The 18521-nt window shown below is 40.4% G+C and overlaps 1 protein-coding gene across 6 annotated transcripts in view; it reads right to left on the reverse strand.

Annotated features, from left to right (window-relative positions):
* Positions 1–201: 201 nt before the first annotated feature.
* The window catches only part of FEZ1 (fasciculation and elongation protein zeta 1), a 95280-nt gene continuing 76960 nt past the window's right edge, over positions 202–18521 (reverse strand). For all 6 annotated transcript variants that reach the window (XM_069080526.1, XM_069080528.1, XM_069080527.1 and 3 more), the window contains exons 4-10: positions 18180–18266; positions 15547–15715; positions 11773–12044; positions 10764–10844; positions 7708–7783; positions 2164–2229; positions 202–558 (exon numbers count right to left, since the gene is read on the reverse strand). In XM_069080526.1, coding sequence (XP_068936627.1) covers positions 542–558; positions 2164–2229; positions 7708–7783; positions 10764–10844; positions 11773–12044; positions 15547–15715; positions 18180–18266 — 768 coding nt within the window. In that variant the 3' untranslated portion in view covers positions 202–541. The remainder of the gene's footprint in view (positions 559–2163; positions 2230–7707; positions 7784–10763; positions 10845–11772; positions 12045–15546; positions 15716–18179; positions 18267–18521) is intronic.

Here is an 18521-nt window from a genome sequence, read left to right on the forward strand (position 1 = left end):
AGATCCTCAATGCCTCCCACATATCTCCCCACTGAATACTTAGCACCGTATTCTATTTTTCTGGTTCCTAAATAGAGTTTTCGTATATACTGTCCAGGATGAGGAGCCAATTGTGTGACCTTCCTTAAATGGAGGTCCTAGGATAGAGAGGAGGGGAGAGAAAGAGAAATCTGAGCCATGCTTCAATAAATAAGACAAGGGTTAATTAAATGAGTGTTTATTTCAAAATTAGTCTCATAGAGTAAGCTGTGTTTTGAGGGCTGGAGCCAGAATACATAGTCAGTGGTAAAAGCATCTGTCTTCCTCCGACCCAGGCAGAGAGGAATAGACGTCACTAGCCCTGCCCCTCATTCATGCATCCAATGATTACTAGGACTAGAAGCCAACAGCAAAGGATCCCGCGTTTGCTCATGTTTAATCCAGGTTATGCTATACACATTGAAATACACGTCGGAGGTTACATGGTGTCATGCAGTCCCTGCGATGGAATGACTCTCTTGCCCAGCCACCTCCTGCAGCTGGGGTGCTCCAAAGGGCAAGGTTAAGTTGGACAGAGCACTAGAAAAGAGAAGAGGAGATAGATCAGGACTCATGTAACCAGGACCTGCCCAGCTCAAGCTCCAGCTGGCAAACCACCAGTCATGAGAACTTCACTCTGCACCATCCTAATCAGAGAGCCACCAATGAACCCATCAGGAGAGCTGAATCCCAGGTTTGGAAAGAAACTCAGAGATAAAATGGACTGAAAGATCTTTGGACAGGAAAATTCCTCTTTGACATCCCAACAATTGTTCTAGTTGTCAGGAAGTTTCTCCTAATAATTTTCCTAACAATAGCTGAAATCTGCCTCTCTGTGATGTCTTCCCATCGGTCCTAGTTACACCCTATGGGACCAGGCATAATAAATCAAATCAGTCTTCCACATGACAGCCTTTCAAATACTTAAAGTTGTCATGTCCCCTTGAGTCTTCTCTTCTACAGTCTAAACATTCTCACTTCCTCCAGCTGCTTCTCCCACAACAGCAGAGTCTGCTCCAGTTCCATCATCATCTTTGTCACCACCCCCTGATGCTATCCAGCTTGCCACTATCCTTCCTAAAACAGGATGCCTAAATTAAATACAATACTCTAGCTTTGTTCTGACCAGGACAGTACACAATGGAACTGTTACCTCCTTTATTCTGTACACTGTGCCTCTCTTAATGCAATCTAAGATCATGTTAGATTTTTTTTTCTTCTTTCATGTCACTCTACTCACTTATATTTGATCCACTATCTCCTTTCCCCTGCCCTCTCCCTCCATCTCTTTCACATGTACTTTTACTTTGTCTTTTTATTTTTGTCTCCCATCCTGCACTTGCAAAGTTGATGATTTAGACCCAAGCATAGTGCTTTACATTTATCCTGATTAAATTTCACCTTATTAGGTTCAGTCCATTATTCCAATCTGTCATTAACTTTGTGGAACACAGTTCTGCCTCTCACCTGCAAATTTAATAATCGGTTGGGTACAGGAGTTCTGAAGAGTTAATGATGAATTTATTTACCATTTCAGTGAATCAAAGATCAAAAGAAACCTCAAGAGGTCCTGCAGATACCACACCAACAAAACCGGTAAAGAAATGTCCTAGTCGCCTCAGAAAAGTCGTTCCATTATCTTACTACCCTTGCAGCAGAAAAGTTTCCCTAAATCTAAATTAAATTCTTTCCATTATAATTTCAATCTTGTCTCACTATGGAAACAACGTTCCTATGCTTTACTATAGGTTTGATTTTCCTATATACTTTAAAATGATTATGAAAGTCAGCCTTAGCTTTTTTTTTTTTTCCAAGTTAGAATGCCCTCAGTCTTGCAGCCTGTCTGTCCTCTTCTGGCCAATTTCCCCAAGCTGCTTCTTGTTTTCTTTACTCTACATCTGGCTTCACTCCTATAATTAGGAGGGGCTGGGATCTATTTCTCAGTTCCCCAGAAGGCTAAATACCTAGAGTAACCTGCTTTGTCTCTGTAAAACCTGTTTATTCAGGACTTTTCTTCTAGCACAGATTCACCTTGCTGAGCTCTAGAGAAACCTCAGATTGGCTTCAAAGACCAGGGACAGGAAGCCATAAGAGGTCCCCAGAGGGACTCTTCTGCTCAGGATGGCATGGGACTATTATTCTTACCTTTTAAAATGTAGTCCGTCAGCAATGTAGGCACCTTCTCATTATCTTCCTTCATGGCAAAGAGAACTAGGAGAAAGGAGATAGAAATGGGGCAGGACATTGACTTATGGCATGCAGTTCACTTGCTAAGGCCAATTATCCAACCAACAAACTGACCAAGCGCCGAATGGCTGACAGGCCAGTGATTATGAAAACCTAAGCAGTGATTAAATATATAAGCACCAAAGCTCAATGATGTTCTCTTTGTCACAAATCAGCTATCCTAAGTTGTTAAAGGAGATGGAAAAGCTTACGGAGGGACTAGCAGCTAATGCTGAACTCTAAAATGCAAAAATGTACAGTTTCAGAAATGCAAATTAAAAAACCCTTAGGGTACCATCATCTACTTGGGACTCCATCACAAATAAATAAGCAATTTGAAACCCAAAGTTGGTAATACAGGGAAACATCTATCTATACAAATCTTGCAGCATTGTAAAACAGTTTTTGGAAAAGTGATCTGGCAATACATAAGGGCTCACACCCTTTGATCCAGTAACCCCACTTTTGGGGAATATACCACAGGAAATAATCCAAAAGAGAAAAAAAATCCATACAAAGTGATATCCAAAGCAATGATGTTTATATCATAGGAAAACTGAAAACAATCTAAGTGGTCAGCAACAAGGGAATGGCTAGGCAAACTATGGAAGAGAAAGGATACACACACACACACACACACACACACATCACCTACTACATACCAGGTACTGTGCTGTTATATAAATATTATCTTATTTGATCCTCACAACAACCCTTTGAGGTAGGTGCTGTTATTTCCCCCATTTAACAGTTGAGGAAACTGAGGGAAACAGGTCAAGTGACTTCGTTAAGGTACACAACTGGTATCTGAGGTCAGATTTGAACTCAGGTCTCCCTGACTTTAGGCCCAGAACCCTATCCACTGCACCACCTACTTGCTCCTATAATATATTAATACAAATACTATATTACCACTAAATGACAAGTATGTAAACTATGTTGATACTTAGAGATGTGTATGTCAAATAAGTGAAAAAAAAAAACCAACCCCAGAATTATGAAATAGCATATATACACTGATTAAGGCTATGCAAAAAATATACTTGTACATTAACCTCAAATCAAAGAGAATAAACTGATAATTCCAATACATTCTTTTGCCCATGCTAATAAGCAAAAAATAAAATAAAATTAAGTACTCAAGACAAATTTGTAGGTTGTTACCCAAGCTCTGAACAAGAATAAAACTCTAAATCACTGAATATCTGATTAGTAGGCATCCTCAAAGATTAGGCCAATTACTTGAAGTTATTTTAAAAATTCTTTTCTCATGTTCATTAATAGCAGTGAGATTCAACTGAACCTTTGTATTAAGCATCATAGCTCAAAAGTTGTGCTGTAAGATGGCACTTCCCCCTCCTTTCCTTTTGCAGATGTGGGAGCTCCACAAGTATTAGAAAAATATATTGCACATGTTTTCAGACTCTTTTCATATTGATCAATAATGCTGATCCCCCCTCTTTTTTCCTTTTTTTAATCATTAGAAATGCTGTTTGTTATATTTGGTAGATCTCTGGATTTCAGGGCAAGTATATGGAGAGGAGGGAAATACTGGGGAAAATTACAATGATATTAAAAAAGACATCAAATAAAAAAACATGTTAAAATTACTAAACATCAGGGGTGGCCAGGTGGCTCAGCGAGTAAGAGCACCGGCTCCAGTGTCGGGATGACCTGGGGATCACATCTGGGCTCAGATACTTAGCACCACACCCAGAAATAACTGGCCGTGTAACCTTGAGCAAGTTACTTAACCCCAATTGCTTTAAAAAAATAAATAAATAAATAAAATTACTAAGCATCTACAATCTGCCATCACAGGGCTAGATTTATGAAGATAATGAGAAGTCCCTCTGAACAAGTTACTTAAAGTCTTCCTAAGGAGAGAGAACTACTCACAAGAGTGAAGTGTTATAACCTAAGGAATTTTTAGCCAAGTGTTTTGGTAACTTTTATTTCTGTAGTCTTGAATCAATCAGCAAGCATTTATTAAGCTCCTATCAGTGCAGCCAGGCACTGTGCAGGCAGTGGGATTACAAATACAAAGGATGAAACAATCCTAACATTTAAGAAGGTTACATTCAAATGACAGAGACAAATACATACATAAGTATATACAGAACAAATATTAAGAGAACAAATATAAATAAATATAGTTAAATACAAGACGGTCTGGGAAGAAGTGTATTAGCATTTGGGGGAGTGTGTGATTGAGAAATACATCCTGTTAAATAAAGTATCTCGCAAAAATTCATAACAAAGAAGGTCGCCACAGAATATCTTTCAGGAAGGTGGCTGTATCCAAAAAGGAGACAGACAGTGGATGGAAACAGAAAGGACAATAAAAATGGTGGACTGTCTGCCTCTATTTCCCAACTACTACATTTTTGCAATCAGTAGCCTCCTCTTTTTTTGCCTAGTTTCAAGGTAGGAAAATGAAACTTAGGTCATGAGGGGAGAACCTTCAAGTGAGACTGAAGCAGGAGTGGCCAGAGTAGGGTGGAAGTAGGTGTCTTCAGGTGTCTAACAGCAGATTGGGGACAAGACCAGAACTTGTGAGATAAATCCACATCTAGCAAGGAGCTTGCAGCTGGTTGGTTGACCTCTGGGTTTTTATCACTATTATTATTATTATATCATTTTTGCTCTCTGCTGTCAGATAAGCTGTTCAACTGTGTCAACTGGGAATGCCTGTCAAGAAAGCATGTGCAGAGTGCATGACAGAAACAAAGTAGATCTCCACTGAAAGTCAATACAGAGATGTCATTAGTCAACAGTGATTGTCAGAGCTGGCCATCCTAAAATCCTCAGTTGGGATGAGTTGTACCACCATAGCAGCCGTGTACGTCTTTGGCCTCCGATTCCTTGATTCGAGGACAACAGAGTTATTCCCAGGTCCACATGAGGGAAGCTGCTCAAAGGAGAGGGTCTCACACAACTGGTCCAAATATAAATGCTAGTTATCATTGTCATCATCATCAAATCAATGTCATGTTATGATCTGTGCTTCTGTAAGAGGAGGAGGGAGAGACTGGCCTAGATCCGAGGTGTCAAACTCAGTGCGGCCCACAAAACTCCCCAGATTAAAATGTAGTTGGGAATTGTTTATAACAAAATAAAGAAAAATACATTCGTTGTTGAGTCATTTCAGTTCTGCCCAACTCTTCATCACCCTGTTTTGGGGTTTTCTTGGCAAAGATACTGAAGTGGTTTGCCATTTTCTTCTCCAGTTCATTTTATAGATGAGGAATTGAGGCAAACAGAGTTAAGTGACTTGCCCAGGGTCACACAGCTAGTACGTGTCTGAGGCCAGATTTGAACTCAGAAAGATGAGTCTTCCTGATTCTAAGCCCAGTGCTCTATCCATTGGCCACCTACTTGTCCTACAACACAACACAGATAATGTTAATCTCTGAATCTAAGAGCCTGCAGGGATCTATTTCTATTCGAATTTTCCAGCACTATGTTATGTGATCCTTAAGGTTCCTTCCAACTCCAAATCTAGGATCCTATAATCTATAGGCACTTGCTAGAAATGAAAATAAACCTACAAAACTTCAAAAAAATGTAAGAATTTCGTGCTATATTCCTGCTTTTACTTTGCCATCTTGGCTCTGCCCCCTGTATTCATAATTATTATTTATATCTATAATGAATTGATTTCTTTTTCTTTTAAATAATGATGAAAGCTGAACTATAAATATTAAGCTCCTGGTGATAGTTGTAGTCAAGACTGGGCTGAATCCAGATTAGTTAGATTGGCAGAAGAGGAAAGAGGGTTGTTAAATTTTCAGTGTGAGCATTTACACCTCAGAAATTGGCAAGCACCACAAATCAGAGTTTGAGGTATTGTTTTGTTGATTGTCTAGACTTAAGAAAGTGATAGAGAAAAAGTAAATAGTATAGACTAAGCCTAGAAATGCCTCCCGCTTTTCAGAAAAGCTTGTTGTTAAACTTTTACCAGCACACCCCTGAGTGTGGTGGAAAGAACATTAAATTGGGAACCCTCTGTAGTTGAATATAAGATTTGTTGGGGCATGGGCCATTTTGTTTTTGTCTCTGTGTTTCCAGTAACTAGCACACAGTAGGCTTTTTACTAAATCCTTCTTGGATTGAATTGAGAATTGACCTGGATTCCAGTGCAATGATCTTGGACCTATTAAATAAGGAAGTGGACTAGATTTTCCAATTCAGATTCTATGATTATCCAAAATAGGATAATTTCTAAAACCACAAATGCATACACACATCCATACATAACTTTGTATTTCTGCCTTTTAAAATATTTCCTATGAATAAGAAGAAAGAACTTTAAAAACTACAGAAGAAAACAGCAATGTACTTTGAAATGAAAATTCCAGATTCTCAAGGACGAGCTGTCTGTTGATTTCTCTCCACCTGAAGATGTGTCTATTTTTCCTCCATATTGGAGCTTCCCTCACACTGGAGCCTCCTGCTTTAGGTCTCCAAACTGATATAATCGGAAACGTTTGGTCACCTTTAGCACTAGGTCCCAGCAGGCACCTTCCTCTGCCGAAGAGATAGCTCCTGTTTCTTCCTCTCCTCCTGAGAAAGCCCTGGGGTATCAAACCATCACAAAGCTCACTCCCCTCCCACTTTGCTCACTGCCTCAATGGGGGAGGCAGCCTGGTCTGTGTCATTCTCTGCAGTGCACCGTTGCCAGGGAGATGAAGGCTCTCCAGAATCCACCCAGCCTGTCACAGCATCTCAGCCTTGGGTATTTCTATTCTTAAAAGAGTGGAGCTGGCATTAGTGGCTAACACCATGCCTTCCCCAGCCCCCAACCAAGCCCTTTGGGGGGTTGTAATGTTTGATGTGTATAAATCTATTTTGCCTACAAAAGACTATTTATGACATACTGTTTCCTCCTGCAGCTCAGAGTGTTTGTGAATGTTTGAAAGTAGACCCAAAGAGGACATAGCCATTTGCTGACAAGGGAAATAAAGGCACTTTCTCTCCTTGTTTTCCTTAAGAATGAGTCTTCCTTTCTATTCTTGCCCTGCCCCTCCCCAGACAGCCAGTGTCTCCATCAGAACAGAGAGCTCTTCACACTGAGCTCCCTGCCCTTTTGGGGGGAAGGGGTTAGGGAGGAGAAACGGGAAAGCTGGTAATGGATCAGTTAAATGCACTTACATACAAGGAAAGGGAAGTCGTCAAGGGAGAGTATTTCCAGGTACTGAGAGACACAATTCAGCCATGGATTGTTCTGGTCTGAATAAGACTTCCCAAGCAAGCCTCTTTTTTTCCCTATAGGCAATGGATGAAAGCAGCCTTGGGCTTTTCTGATTATATCCTAATTTTACACATTCAAGCAGCAGGCTGATGAAGCTTATGAGGAATACATTCTGACCAGCTGAACACAGACTCCAGGGGATTTCACTCAGGGCCCTGGAGGGGGTGTTTAAAAGGAGGGAGTCACAGAGAAGGGACAAAAGAACTTACTGTTTGTCAGCATCTGCAGATCTTCCACTGATGGAGGCGAGGCCTTCTTTTCATAGGGGATGACTGTGTTCAGATACTGCAAAGGAAATACAAGGGCATTTAAGAGGAGAATCGGGCAGGAGGAATGAGACCTGAAAAAGGAACTTTTTCAGTCTTCTTAGATAGTCTTAGGACTATTTGTTTTCACGAACAGGATGCTTTTTTTTCCTAGATAAGGCCTAGTACTTTAGGAATATTCTCACAATTAGGTCAAAGAATCAGAGATTTCGAGCTTTGAGGGAAGGGACCTGAGATTTCTTTTAATCCAGCTTCCTCATTTTAGAAACAAAGATATGGAAACCCAGAGGGGTTTAGTGACTTGTTCAATATCACACAGGTACAGATTCAAACACAGTCAAGATTTGAACCCAAACCCAGCAATAATAAAATGACATGTTCCTGTTTCAGGAGTCTCCTTGACAATATCATTCCCATCTTCAGGGGCCCATCATTTAAGCACTGGATAGCCAACTCCTACAGCTATCTTCTCTACTTCATTTAAATTCAATACACATTTATCCTACGTCCAAGGCACTTTCCTGGCTAGTGGAGATCCCAGATGAAAATGACACAGTCCTTGCCTTTAAGATTATAATCTAGTGGGAAATGTGGCATATGATGGAAGTTCTAAAACACAACAGAAAATGTACACAAAAGAAGTATGAGAATTGGGGATCATGGGATTACTGGTTTAAAACTGAAAGGGTTCTTAAGGCAACTGCTTCATTTTATAGATGATGAAACTGAGACTTCAAGAGGTTAAGAGACTGGCTCAGCTAGTCAGTGTTGGTGACATCTGAACCCAGGTCTTTCTGATTCCGTATGAAGCAACTATCCCTAATCCTCCCAACTTGAGGGCCTCATGGTAGAAACAGGAGCAGCATCTAACATCAGAGGATTTCAACAGACAAATTCAAAAGACGAATGCAGACTTTGCAATATTAATAATAGCTCACATTTCTATAAAGCTTTACATTTTGTAAAGCGTGTCTCCAAGGCAGTGTAACCATTCTGATCCCCTCTTTACAGATGAGGAAACAGACTTGGAGAGATGAAGACTTGGGTTCACAGTTACTAAGCTTTTAAAATATTATTGTGGGAATTAAAACCCAGGTCCTCAGAATCCAGTGCCTACCGTGTGCTATGGACACTCTAGGCAGCAAATGATTTTAATTGAATTGGGAAAAAAAATAGTTCTCCCAGGTATCTTTATTCCAGGAATAGGGAACCTGCAGCCTCAAGGCCACATGTGGCTCTTTAGGTCCTCAAGTGCAGACCTTTGGCTTTGGATTCCACCAAAGGGCTGCACTTGAGGACCTATGGGGTTACATGTGGCTTTTGAAGCCGCAGGTTCCCCACCCCTGCTTTACCCATTTAGAAAATACTAATGCTTCATTTCTGGCTAGGGACAGTTCTTTATGTTTCAAAGTATAATATGACAGAAGTTCTTGTTCTGACTACCTGTGTAACTTTGAGCCAGCCAGTTCACCTCTGTGAACCTTGGGGTCTTCACCTGTAAAGCGAAGATTAGGATAGATCCTTTCTAAGGTTCTTCCATTTCTAAAGTTCAACAGTCTATGACTCCTTTGTCAAAAATGACAGGAAAGCAATGCACAATAATGCCAGTAGTCCTGAGTGTTGGATATGCTCCCTCTGCTGGTTTTAATTGGTGCCTCTGCAACAAAACCAAGGACCCCCAGTCAATTAATAGCTATGACTGGTAGAGAACTTGAGAGGTCATCTGGTCTATTCCCTAGACAAACACAAACGTATTCTATTTTTTTTAAATCAGGCAAGTAAGTTATTCTAATTTCTAAGAAATCAGACAAGAACTTATTCTAATTTTAAAAAACAAGACAAATAAGAACTTATTCTATTTTTTTTAATCCTATGTTTTGCCTTAGTAATCAGAAAGAGATCTAGGTTGCTCCCCAGTGGGAAAATGGCAAAATGGAGTTGAAAAGGAAATATGATTTTGTGATTTGGGAATTTTAAATACATATAGTGTGGGTTGAAGGTCCAGTCAGATCCATGGGAGAGCTACACAGGACCTCATGCAGCAGAGAACAAGTCTTACATGGAATCCAAATCTCAGAAAAGGGGGGTTCTTTGGGCCTAGTCTGTGGTGTATCAGTCACTCAGTGGTTATCTCAAGCTGCCTTGACTGTCATTTTATGTGGCACCTATGCTTTGTGACTTTCACCAGGTTTTTGATAAGGAATATTCTCTTTTTTCCCCCCAAATTTTACTTTAGCCTCAAATGCCAAAACACAAATAGGGAATAAAAAAAAGAAACAAAAACATATCATAAACTTAAATGCTGGAACTTAAGTTAGAAAGAAATAAAAAGCATGTCATGTACATCGCAGAATATGAGAGGATTCAAAATATATAATAACAAATTTTCCTTTCATGAAACCCTATACGATAAATAATACTCGTGTTGAGAATTGTCCATCTCTTTGTTGCTTCCTTGTGAGTTTTCTTTTGTTCTCTGCCGTGCACTGTTTTACTTTGTTCTTTTTTTCCCCTCCCTCAACCCCTACCCAGGCCACAATAAAGTTTAGATGTTTTTCCATAGCTATAGATATATACATACACATACACATATATACATACATATACAGACGTATACTTTCCCAAACCTATTCTACTCCTGATCTTTGTTTTTATGTATATGCATATCTCTTGCTTCCTATCCCTCCTGCATCCTCTACTTTATTTTTACCCACTACCTTGCCCTCCTATGACTTGCCTACCCCTCTCCAAGGATCCCTCCCCTATCCTCCCATTCCCATAGATCTAAACACCCTTCCATATTTTCTATTTACCTATTCTCTCATCCTCCCCTCTAAAGATCCCTAAAGAATATTTCTAATCTCTAAAGAATATTCTCTTTCTTAAATGAAAAAGAAATGCTGTAGAGACTTTGCTGAATCATCTATCACTCTCATCCTTTGTTCAGGGAAGTTGAATTGCAGGGGCCAGAATCTGGGTGCTAGAGATGATGCTCATACCTGTTTATCAGTTCCTGAGTTGCCAAAGGTCTGTCGAATACCAGTCTGCAGGATGTTGGAGATCCCCTCCATGCTGAAGCGCTGGAAAAGACAAGAAAGGGACTCTAGATAGGCAAAGGCCTTTCTGAGCTTTGGACCTTTCCACCCTTGAGATTTCTGGGCCCTTCCTGAATCCTAAGAACTATATACATCCACATGTTGTTTTGTGGGTAAGTACATTAGGACATTGGGTCAGTCTAGAGCTACAAACCAAGCCTGAGTAGCCCCATGTAAAGGAATAACTATTACACCCTCAGTGAGCCAGGTCCCCCAATCTCAGTAGATACATGGATTCTCTGAATCTCTGATCTCACTTCCTTCTGGTCTCCCAGAACAGGCAAGGGCATTAAAAAAGAAAATTAAATGCTTCCATAAAGTTTGGTCAGATGAAACAAGGTCCTTTGACAGAAAACAGAATCATGAAACCATTGTTATAGTGTTTGTCAGAGGGCCTTGGCTTCCAATGTGTACCTGTACTGACAGGGAAGCATTGGCCCAAATAATCCTGTTAAGGTCCTGATCAGCCCTCAGCTCACTTCTCACCTTTGAGATCTCAAGAGGGCATTGAAAAGTCTGAGCAGACAAGTCGGGACTATTAGCAGACAAGTCAGGGCCAGAGATACAGAATCCTGGAATAGATCTCTATTGTATACTAAATGCCAGACCCAAGACCCTCATTTTTCTCAAGGTTCATCTGTAAAGCGCATTGCACGTTACACTTGTTATTCTTCTTTGTATGTATAGGTTCTATCTTTTTGACTAGATTGGAAACCTCTGAGATCCAGAACTATACCTTGTCCTTCTCTGTACCCAGCGCATAATGAATGTTTGCCAATAACAAGTTCCCTGGAAGGTTGAATCGGAACCTGGATTTCTACAGGTGAATAGAGCTGCTCACACCCCCTACATTTGCTGGGGAGAGGGATCTGGCACCCACTAGTTTTCTCCCTTGCAGGGATTTTTTACCCACCTTGAGGGGCATCTGGTTTCCTTTTTCTATTCGGCTACTTTGCAGGCTCAACCCTTTCTCTTTCCGTCTCTTCTTCATCAGCTCTCTCTGCTCTTTCTGTTTGTTCTGGACCTCAATAAGCACGGTGATAAAGGAATTTTTCACTTCCTTCTCAAACTCCAGCTCATCCCGCCTGGCAAGCTGTTGTACCAGTTCCTCGGAGTAATCACGGATAGCACCTTCTACCCGATCCAACAGCTCACCCAGCTCAGACCCTGACATGTGTCTCAGTCCTGTAAGAAAGAAGCCCAACACAATCTACACTTTTCCCACAAGGCAAGGTGGGAAACACCACTACTGAGGAAGGCTAGATCTACAGCAGGAGAGCATACTGGAAGATAATGCCCACTGGTTCTTCTAGAAGAACTGGCATCATTCACAGAAGAAGGCAATATACTACAATGGAAAGAGCTGTAGACTTTGAGTCAAGAGGCTGTCATCAACCAGCTGTGTGGGTGACCAACCACAAGCAAGTCCCTGAACCTCTCAGCCTCCTCATCTATAAAATGAGGGTGTTGGACAAGATGATTTGAGACTTCATCGAATTCTGAGAACAGAACTTAGCCCTAGACCCACTTCCCAGAGTGGCCACCATCCACAAGAACGTGCATTTCTGCTCTGCCTCCCTCAAGTGCTCTCTTAAGTGCTTACTATGTGTAAGGCACTGGACTTGGTGACTTTGTGCCTGGAGTACAAAAATAATATTCTCTCTGCCCTCAAGGAGCTTGCATTTGAGGGGGGTGGGAGAGAGGAGGTGCAGAGGGGAGACATAAAATCGACTCAGACAAGTAAGTGCACAGTCACTTGAGGGAGAGAATTAACTATAGTGAACATCAGGGAAGGTTGCAGGAAGGAGATGGCATCTCAGTGATGCCTTGAAGGAAGACAAAGGTTCTAAGAGGGAGGAGTGAGAAGAGGAAATTCTAGAGGGAGAGCCTGTGCAAATGCAGGGAAGGTGTTGAAAGCAGCTAATGGTACAACTTAAGGGGATTGTAGATGCTATGTTATGAAATAAGTTTGGAAAGATAGTTCAGAGTCAAATTGTGGAGGGCCTAGAATGCCAGACTAAGATTTTATCTTAGAGAAGATAGGGAACCACTGAAGGTTGTTGGTGATGGTGGTGGTGACATTGTCGGATTTGTGTGTTAGGATGACGATTCTGCCAATTAAACTGGAGATGGATTGTTTCATATTAATCTGTATACTATATGCCTAGTACAGAGTAGGAGCTTAATACATGGAGACAGGAGAGTCTAGAAAGGAGGAAAACCAATTAGGAGGCTATTATGGTAGTCCCAAGTGAAGACCTGAACTCAGGCCATGTTAGTGTGAATAGAGAGGAATGGATTCAAGAAATAATAGAGACGCAGATCTTTGAAGATAGCCTCCTCAACATCATTGATATTCAAATAAACAACAACCAGGGAAATCTATCTGGCTTAATCCAGACTCTGTATCAAGAAGGAATGAGGGAGAGCTGTTTATTCCCAGAGGTTGACCAAGATATAGTCTAACACACGGAACCTACTTGAGTGGTGACCCCCAAGACACCCTGAAGTCTCTTTTAAACATAGATGTATATATTTGTGTGTATATGTGTACATACATTATCTACACAACTCTCTAAGACTGTAAATTGCAGAGAAGGTACTGACCTGTTGAAGAAGTTTCATCACTTGGGAATTTCCTAGACCAATGAAATAACAGGTCTAGTTTCTCTCATTCTCTCTCTCTCTCTCTCTCTCTCTCTCTCTCCCTCTCTCTGACTCTGTCTCTCTCTGAGTCCTTTTCTCTCTGTTTCTCTTTATATACATATATATTTATATACATACACACATATCTATACAGATAATAGATATAGATGATGTATATACATGCGTGCAGATATTTCGTATAGCACACACCTTTAGAGAAATTCACAGCATAGGGCCACAGACATCACAGAAGGACTGTTAATGTTTATTTTTGCTCTTTTGTGAGTTAAAACTCCAAGGGGAACAAATAATAAAAACCCGGCCAGTAGGTGGCAAAAACTCTGCTGTCATCTTAGAGAAAAGGTGGCTGGAGCAAGCTAAACTTACTTTCCATTTAGGCTTTTTCATTTGTAAAGTTGCTTTTTTGAGTCACTTCCCTACCCTCATTTCCCAACTTGCTTCTTTCTAAATTCATCCTCAGTTTTTATTTTTGAATCTCTTGCTGATCAAGCTCATTTCCCCTGTTTTATCCAGCTATTCTAGGTCCCCATCCGGTCTCCATTTTTGCCATTTAATTACGTATTTCAGCTGCTTCCCAGTCCTTTTGCTTAGTGCTTTTACCTTTGCTACAACATTTGAGTGCCTGGGCATCGTGCCAGGGGAGGAGCTGGTTCCTGATGCAGCATCACTGCAGACAAAATTGTTCTGTTCATCTGAATAGTCTTTCTGTTTGTTATGAGTCTGGCTCCTGGTGTTCAGAGTCATTGATTTTAATGTGTAGAGGTTGTGTTCCTTCCTCTCTCTGACTTTTGACTTGATTTTAAATATGACATTTGTACCGGTCACTTTTGTCAGCCAGTCAGTGTCATTGTTGGATCAATCTGCCCATCATAATAACATTTGCCAAAACACTTTTTCTTCTCATTTTGACTACACCAAATAATTTTCACGTGCTTGATTTTCGTTCTCCAATTAGCATCTATTCCCATTCCCACATTTGTACTTAACAAAGCTTTGATCAAGGAGAAAGGAGGAGCAGGATAGAGGGAGAGAATTTGGAACTCAAAATTTTGAAAAATGATTGTTAAATTTTTTTCACATATAATTGGGAAACTAACAAAATAAATAAAAATAATCAAAAACAATAACAACAAAGAATCATAGATTTAGAGTCTGCAAGGACGTTAGGGGTCATAGAGTCTAACCCTCTCACCTAAGAAGGAGGAAACTGAGACAAAGAGGGGTTAAGTGATTTGTCTAGGGTCAGTCACCCAGCTAGTAAGCACATAAAGATGAATTTGAACTTAGGTCTTCCTGACTCCAAGCCCAGCACTCTATCTACTGTGCCATCAGCTGCCTCACTTGTTGTGATCCACCTTCCATGCTGTATCATCCTCCAAAGATTGGTGGATTTATTTCTAAGCATGACCTTTCCTGTATTTTACATTTTTCCATGTTTCATACTTTTCATGATTCATCCAGACTTTATTTTCCAAGTAACACAGTCATGATGTCTCTGCAGTCAGCTTTTCATTATTCATATCTGATGCCATTTACCTGAAACTTAGCTGTTTTAAGGCAATAGCACGTTCATGTTGTACTTATCACTTACATTGTTCTACCTAACTTGCTTCTGTAGTGTTATCATGGAGTCACAGGATTTAAAGCTGGCAGGAACCTCAGAATTCATTTTATAGATGAGAAAAGTAAGATAAATTTGAAATAAACCTTTGCCCAAGGTCAAACAGGTAGCAAGTAGCAGGGTCAGATTTTGAACATAGCTCTTCTGACTCCAAACCTAGTGTTCTCTTTGCTACACTGTGCCATTCCAATCACCCACTGGTTATTTCCCCCCTTCTATTTTGTTTAGTTGCTTTCATTTTTTCAAGTATTTTAATCTTGGTTTATTTCTTGAAGCAGGGCGAGAAGTTCCTATCACACCTGGCTTCTGATGTTCCAGGTTTCTCCAGGCTCTCCTCTCTGACAATGTCCCAGCTTCCTGCACCCCAGGCCCCTGCTCCAACCCACTTGCAGCCTTCACCTTCATAAGACCAGTTGTTGTTGAATGTCTGAGTCAAGGCCTGCATCTCTTGCAAGAGGATAGAATCTGCCTGGGATGAAGTTTCCCCTCCATCCTCCTCCTCCAAAACCTCCTCTTCATCCTCAGGGTCTGGGGAGTTCTGCATCATCTCTTCAATCTCTTCAATTACCTGGCAAGGAGTCAGAACACAGACAGGGGTTATCAGGTTGACATAGTTGCTGATCCAGCTTTGTACAGCGGGTCATTCTGATCTGAACTTTGATGAGTCCAAGAGACTTCTAATTAGATGGTCTGGAAAATTCACAAAGCATTATTGATGCTTCATATGAAAGAATAATAATAACTGCTCCATGTCTGGAGGGACTTAAATATACTGCTCCTCAAACATGAAGCACTTGTCCATTTGGGATAATAATCTCTTCCAAGAAGACCATTTAGGTGAGTGCTTTACTGGAACTACACTACTCAGGAACCAAGCAGGTCTGCCTGGAAGAGACCATTTACTTCAAAGCACTGAGCACTTTATTTCTAATATATTACACACCCAACTTCAGGGTAGGATTCAGTCCATTAGTTACTGTAATACTTGAAGGAAATGTTCCTGATGCATTTGGGAGGGTGGAAAACATTTAAAGTAAAGAAGAAGGCTATATACCCAGACCTAACCTACATGGGAGGGAGGCAGGACCAAAACAGTTTCCTGAGCAATTGAAAGCAAGGATGGTAGAGCCAGAAAAGTTAAACTGGGGCCTTCTGAGTTTAAGTGAAACCTAGGTTCCTGGCCTCAAATGAAAAACTTGGTAGGGGGAAAGTTTTTAGCCTGGCAGGTGCTAAGGATGAGTCCCCCAAGAGATTAAGGAAGGGCCACTTTTTATATTAACTGTTTATGAATGGAGGAGGAAAGGAAAGTTTCAGAAACCAAGTGAATGGGTCAGTTGTGCAACCAGTGGGCACCATTTCAATATAGTATGTGGAATTCAATAGGAGGGGCAAAAAATGCTTTTATAAATAATACCTTATTTTGTCAATTTGTATGTGAAGAGATAAAATAAATACAAACTGGACATAGACCGCTGCTTTAAAGACAAGAAGTATGGTTCAGAGATGTGATTTATTCACTAAGTCAAGAAAAAGAAACAAGGATTACTTATTCCCACTCATTACTCTAACAAATGGACATCCATGGCCCAAAAACAATGGGTTTTTTTTTTTTGGTAAACAGTGTTACATTCAGAGTTAAAATGGATGACCAACTCATATTCCTGTTCAGATCTATGAAAACAGCAGTATTTCTTCTTCAGGGTTGTAACCTAGGACGCCAATGAGCCTAAAGGAAGGGAAATGAAGCACAATTATCTGTGACCCAACCACAGAGAGCCGTCAGGTAGACATGCATTTCAAAAGTCAAGGTTCAGCGAACCACAGGCACAAGTTTCATTAATCATCCTTAGAGAGAACACGACGACTTAGCAATGGGTTTCTATGGGTAGAATATATAAAGAAATCAGTGTATGAGAATATGTATCAAAATATGCAGAAAAGGAGACTGGCCTAGAAAAAAGCTAGACACATTCAAAGGTAGAGGTAGTGGGGCTGGGTTGGAGGAAAGAACTAGCTTTTTAAAAAATTCCCAGGAGGAAAAAGCTATTACTCTTTTTTTTTCCTAAATTGTTTTTGGTCATTTTTTTTCCTATGAGTTACCTAGTCTTTTGCCAATAAAGATCTTGTTTTGGCATCTACTACATCACAGCTCCCTTTTCCACTTCTATCATCGCCCTTAACCAAATCACAATCTCTGAGGACCTAACTTTCCCCCCTAATAACAATAAGTCCCTTTTTTCTTTCCTTAACTGGTCCCCATCAGTCTTTATTTTTATCACAGGTAAAGGTAAAGACAACTCCCACCTTTTCCCCATAGTCTCTGTGCCTTTCTCTTAAAGGATAACTTCTGGCCCAGAATTTCTATAAGACCTCACTTTGAGAAACAATATGCTCTAATGACTCTAGAAGCTAACTACTATCCTCCGTTAGTATTAATTTATGACAACTAAAATCTACTTACTTCAACCAAATACTGCAAATTTCCCTTAATAATCCATCTCTTTTTCATCATGAGTGTACACAGGAAAGAGATATGTACAATTAAATATGAGAAAAGATTAATTCAAAGAAAGACTAATCTGGAACTTGGGTATGTTTCTGTTCTCATCTAGGACAAGAATAGATGCCTGACGTCTTTCTGATCTTAGGAGTCCCAATTCCCAGAGCAATGGTTTATAATACCGAGGACAAAATGAATTAAAGGAGAGTGTCTGCCTATTAACAAAGATTGGCTCTATTTGAGCCAAGTTTCAATATCATATTTGTGTTTCTTGAATGTCTCGCAAACAATCTTGCAAACTAGAAAAGGAAGTTGAGGCATAAAAAGATTTAAGCTGCTAGTCTAAGATCCAGTTAGCAGTGTCTTGAGAGTTAGAAGATTTGACTTTGAACAATTAGAGATTAAAGTAGAATCTTCTGATTCTGAGGCCCTGCTAGTACCACCAGAGCACAATTTCCCCCCTGACCTTCTTGGATACAGCAAGTTTCTCTCGGAAGAAAAAGAAGCCCCCAGGAACCTGGTTAGAGTATACCTGATCTGCCGTGAGAAGAGGTTCCTCATTAATACCAGAGTCATTTTCACTCTTCTCATTGAACTCTTCTTCTTCCTTCTCATGGATCTGAAAGAATAAATCCCAAGAGAATTTTGATGGGTCATTAGAGAGGCATGTTCTCCCATTTGGTCTTTAGAACTCCACCCCCATCATGCGGCATGCATCACTGAGTCTAGCCAGAAAGGAGAGGAGGAGGGGTAGTGTGTGGCCAGGCCCATTCTGATAAAGAAGATGGACAGTTTTTCTTCTGACCACAGTCTCTTCTTCTTCTTTTCTTCTTCTTCTTCTTCTTCTTCTTCTTCTTCTTCTTCTTCTTCTTCT

The sequence above is a fragment of the Petaurus breviceps genome, unplaced genomic scaffold, assembly GCF_028583685.1.
Source record: "Petaurus breviceps papuanus isolate PSGF00001 unplaced genomic scaffold, PetGlider_PUasm1.0 91133, whole genome shotgun sequence".
NCBI lineage: Eukaryota > Metazoa > Chordata > Mammalia > Diprotodontia > Petauridae > Petaurus > Petaurus breviceps.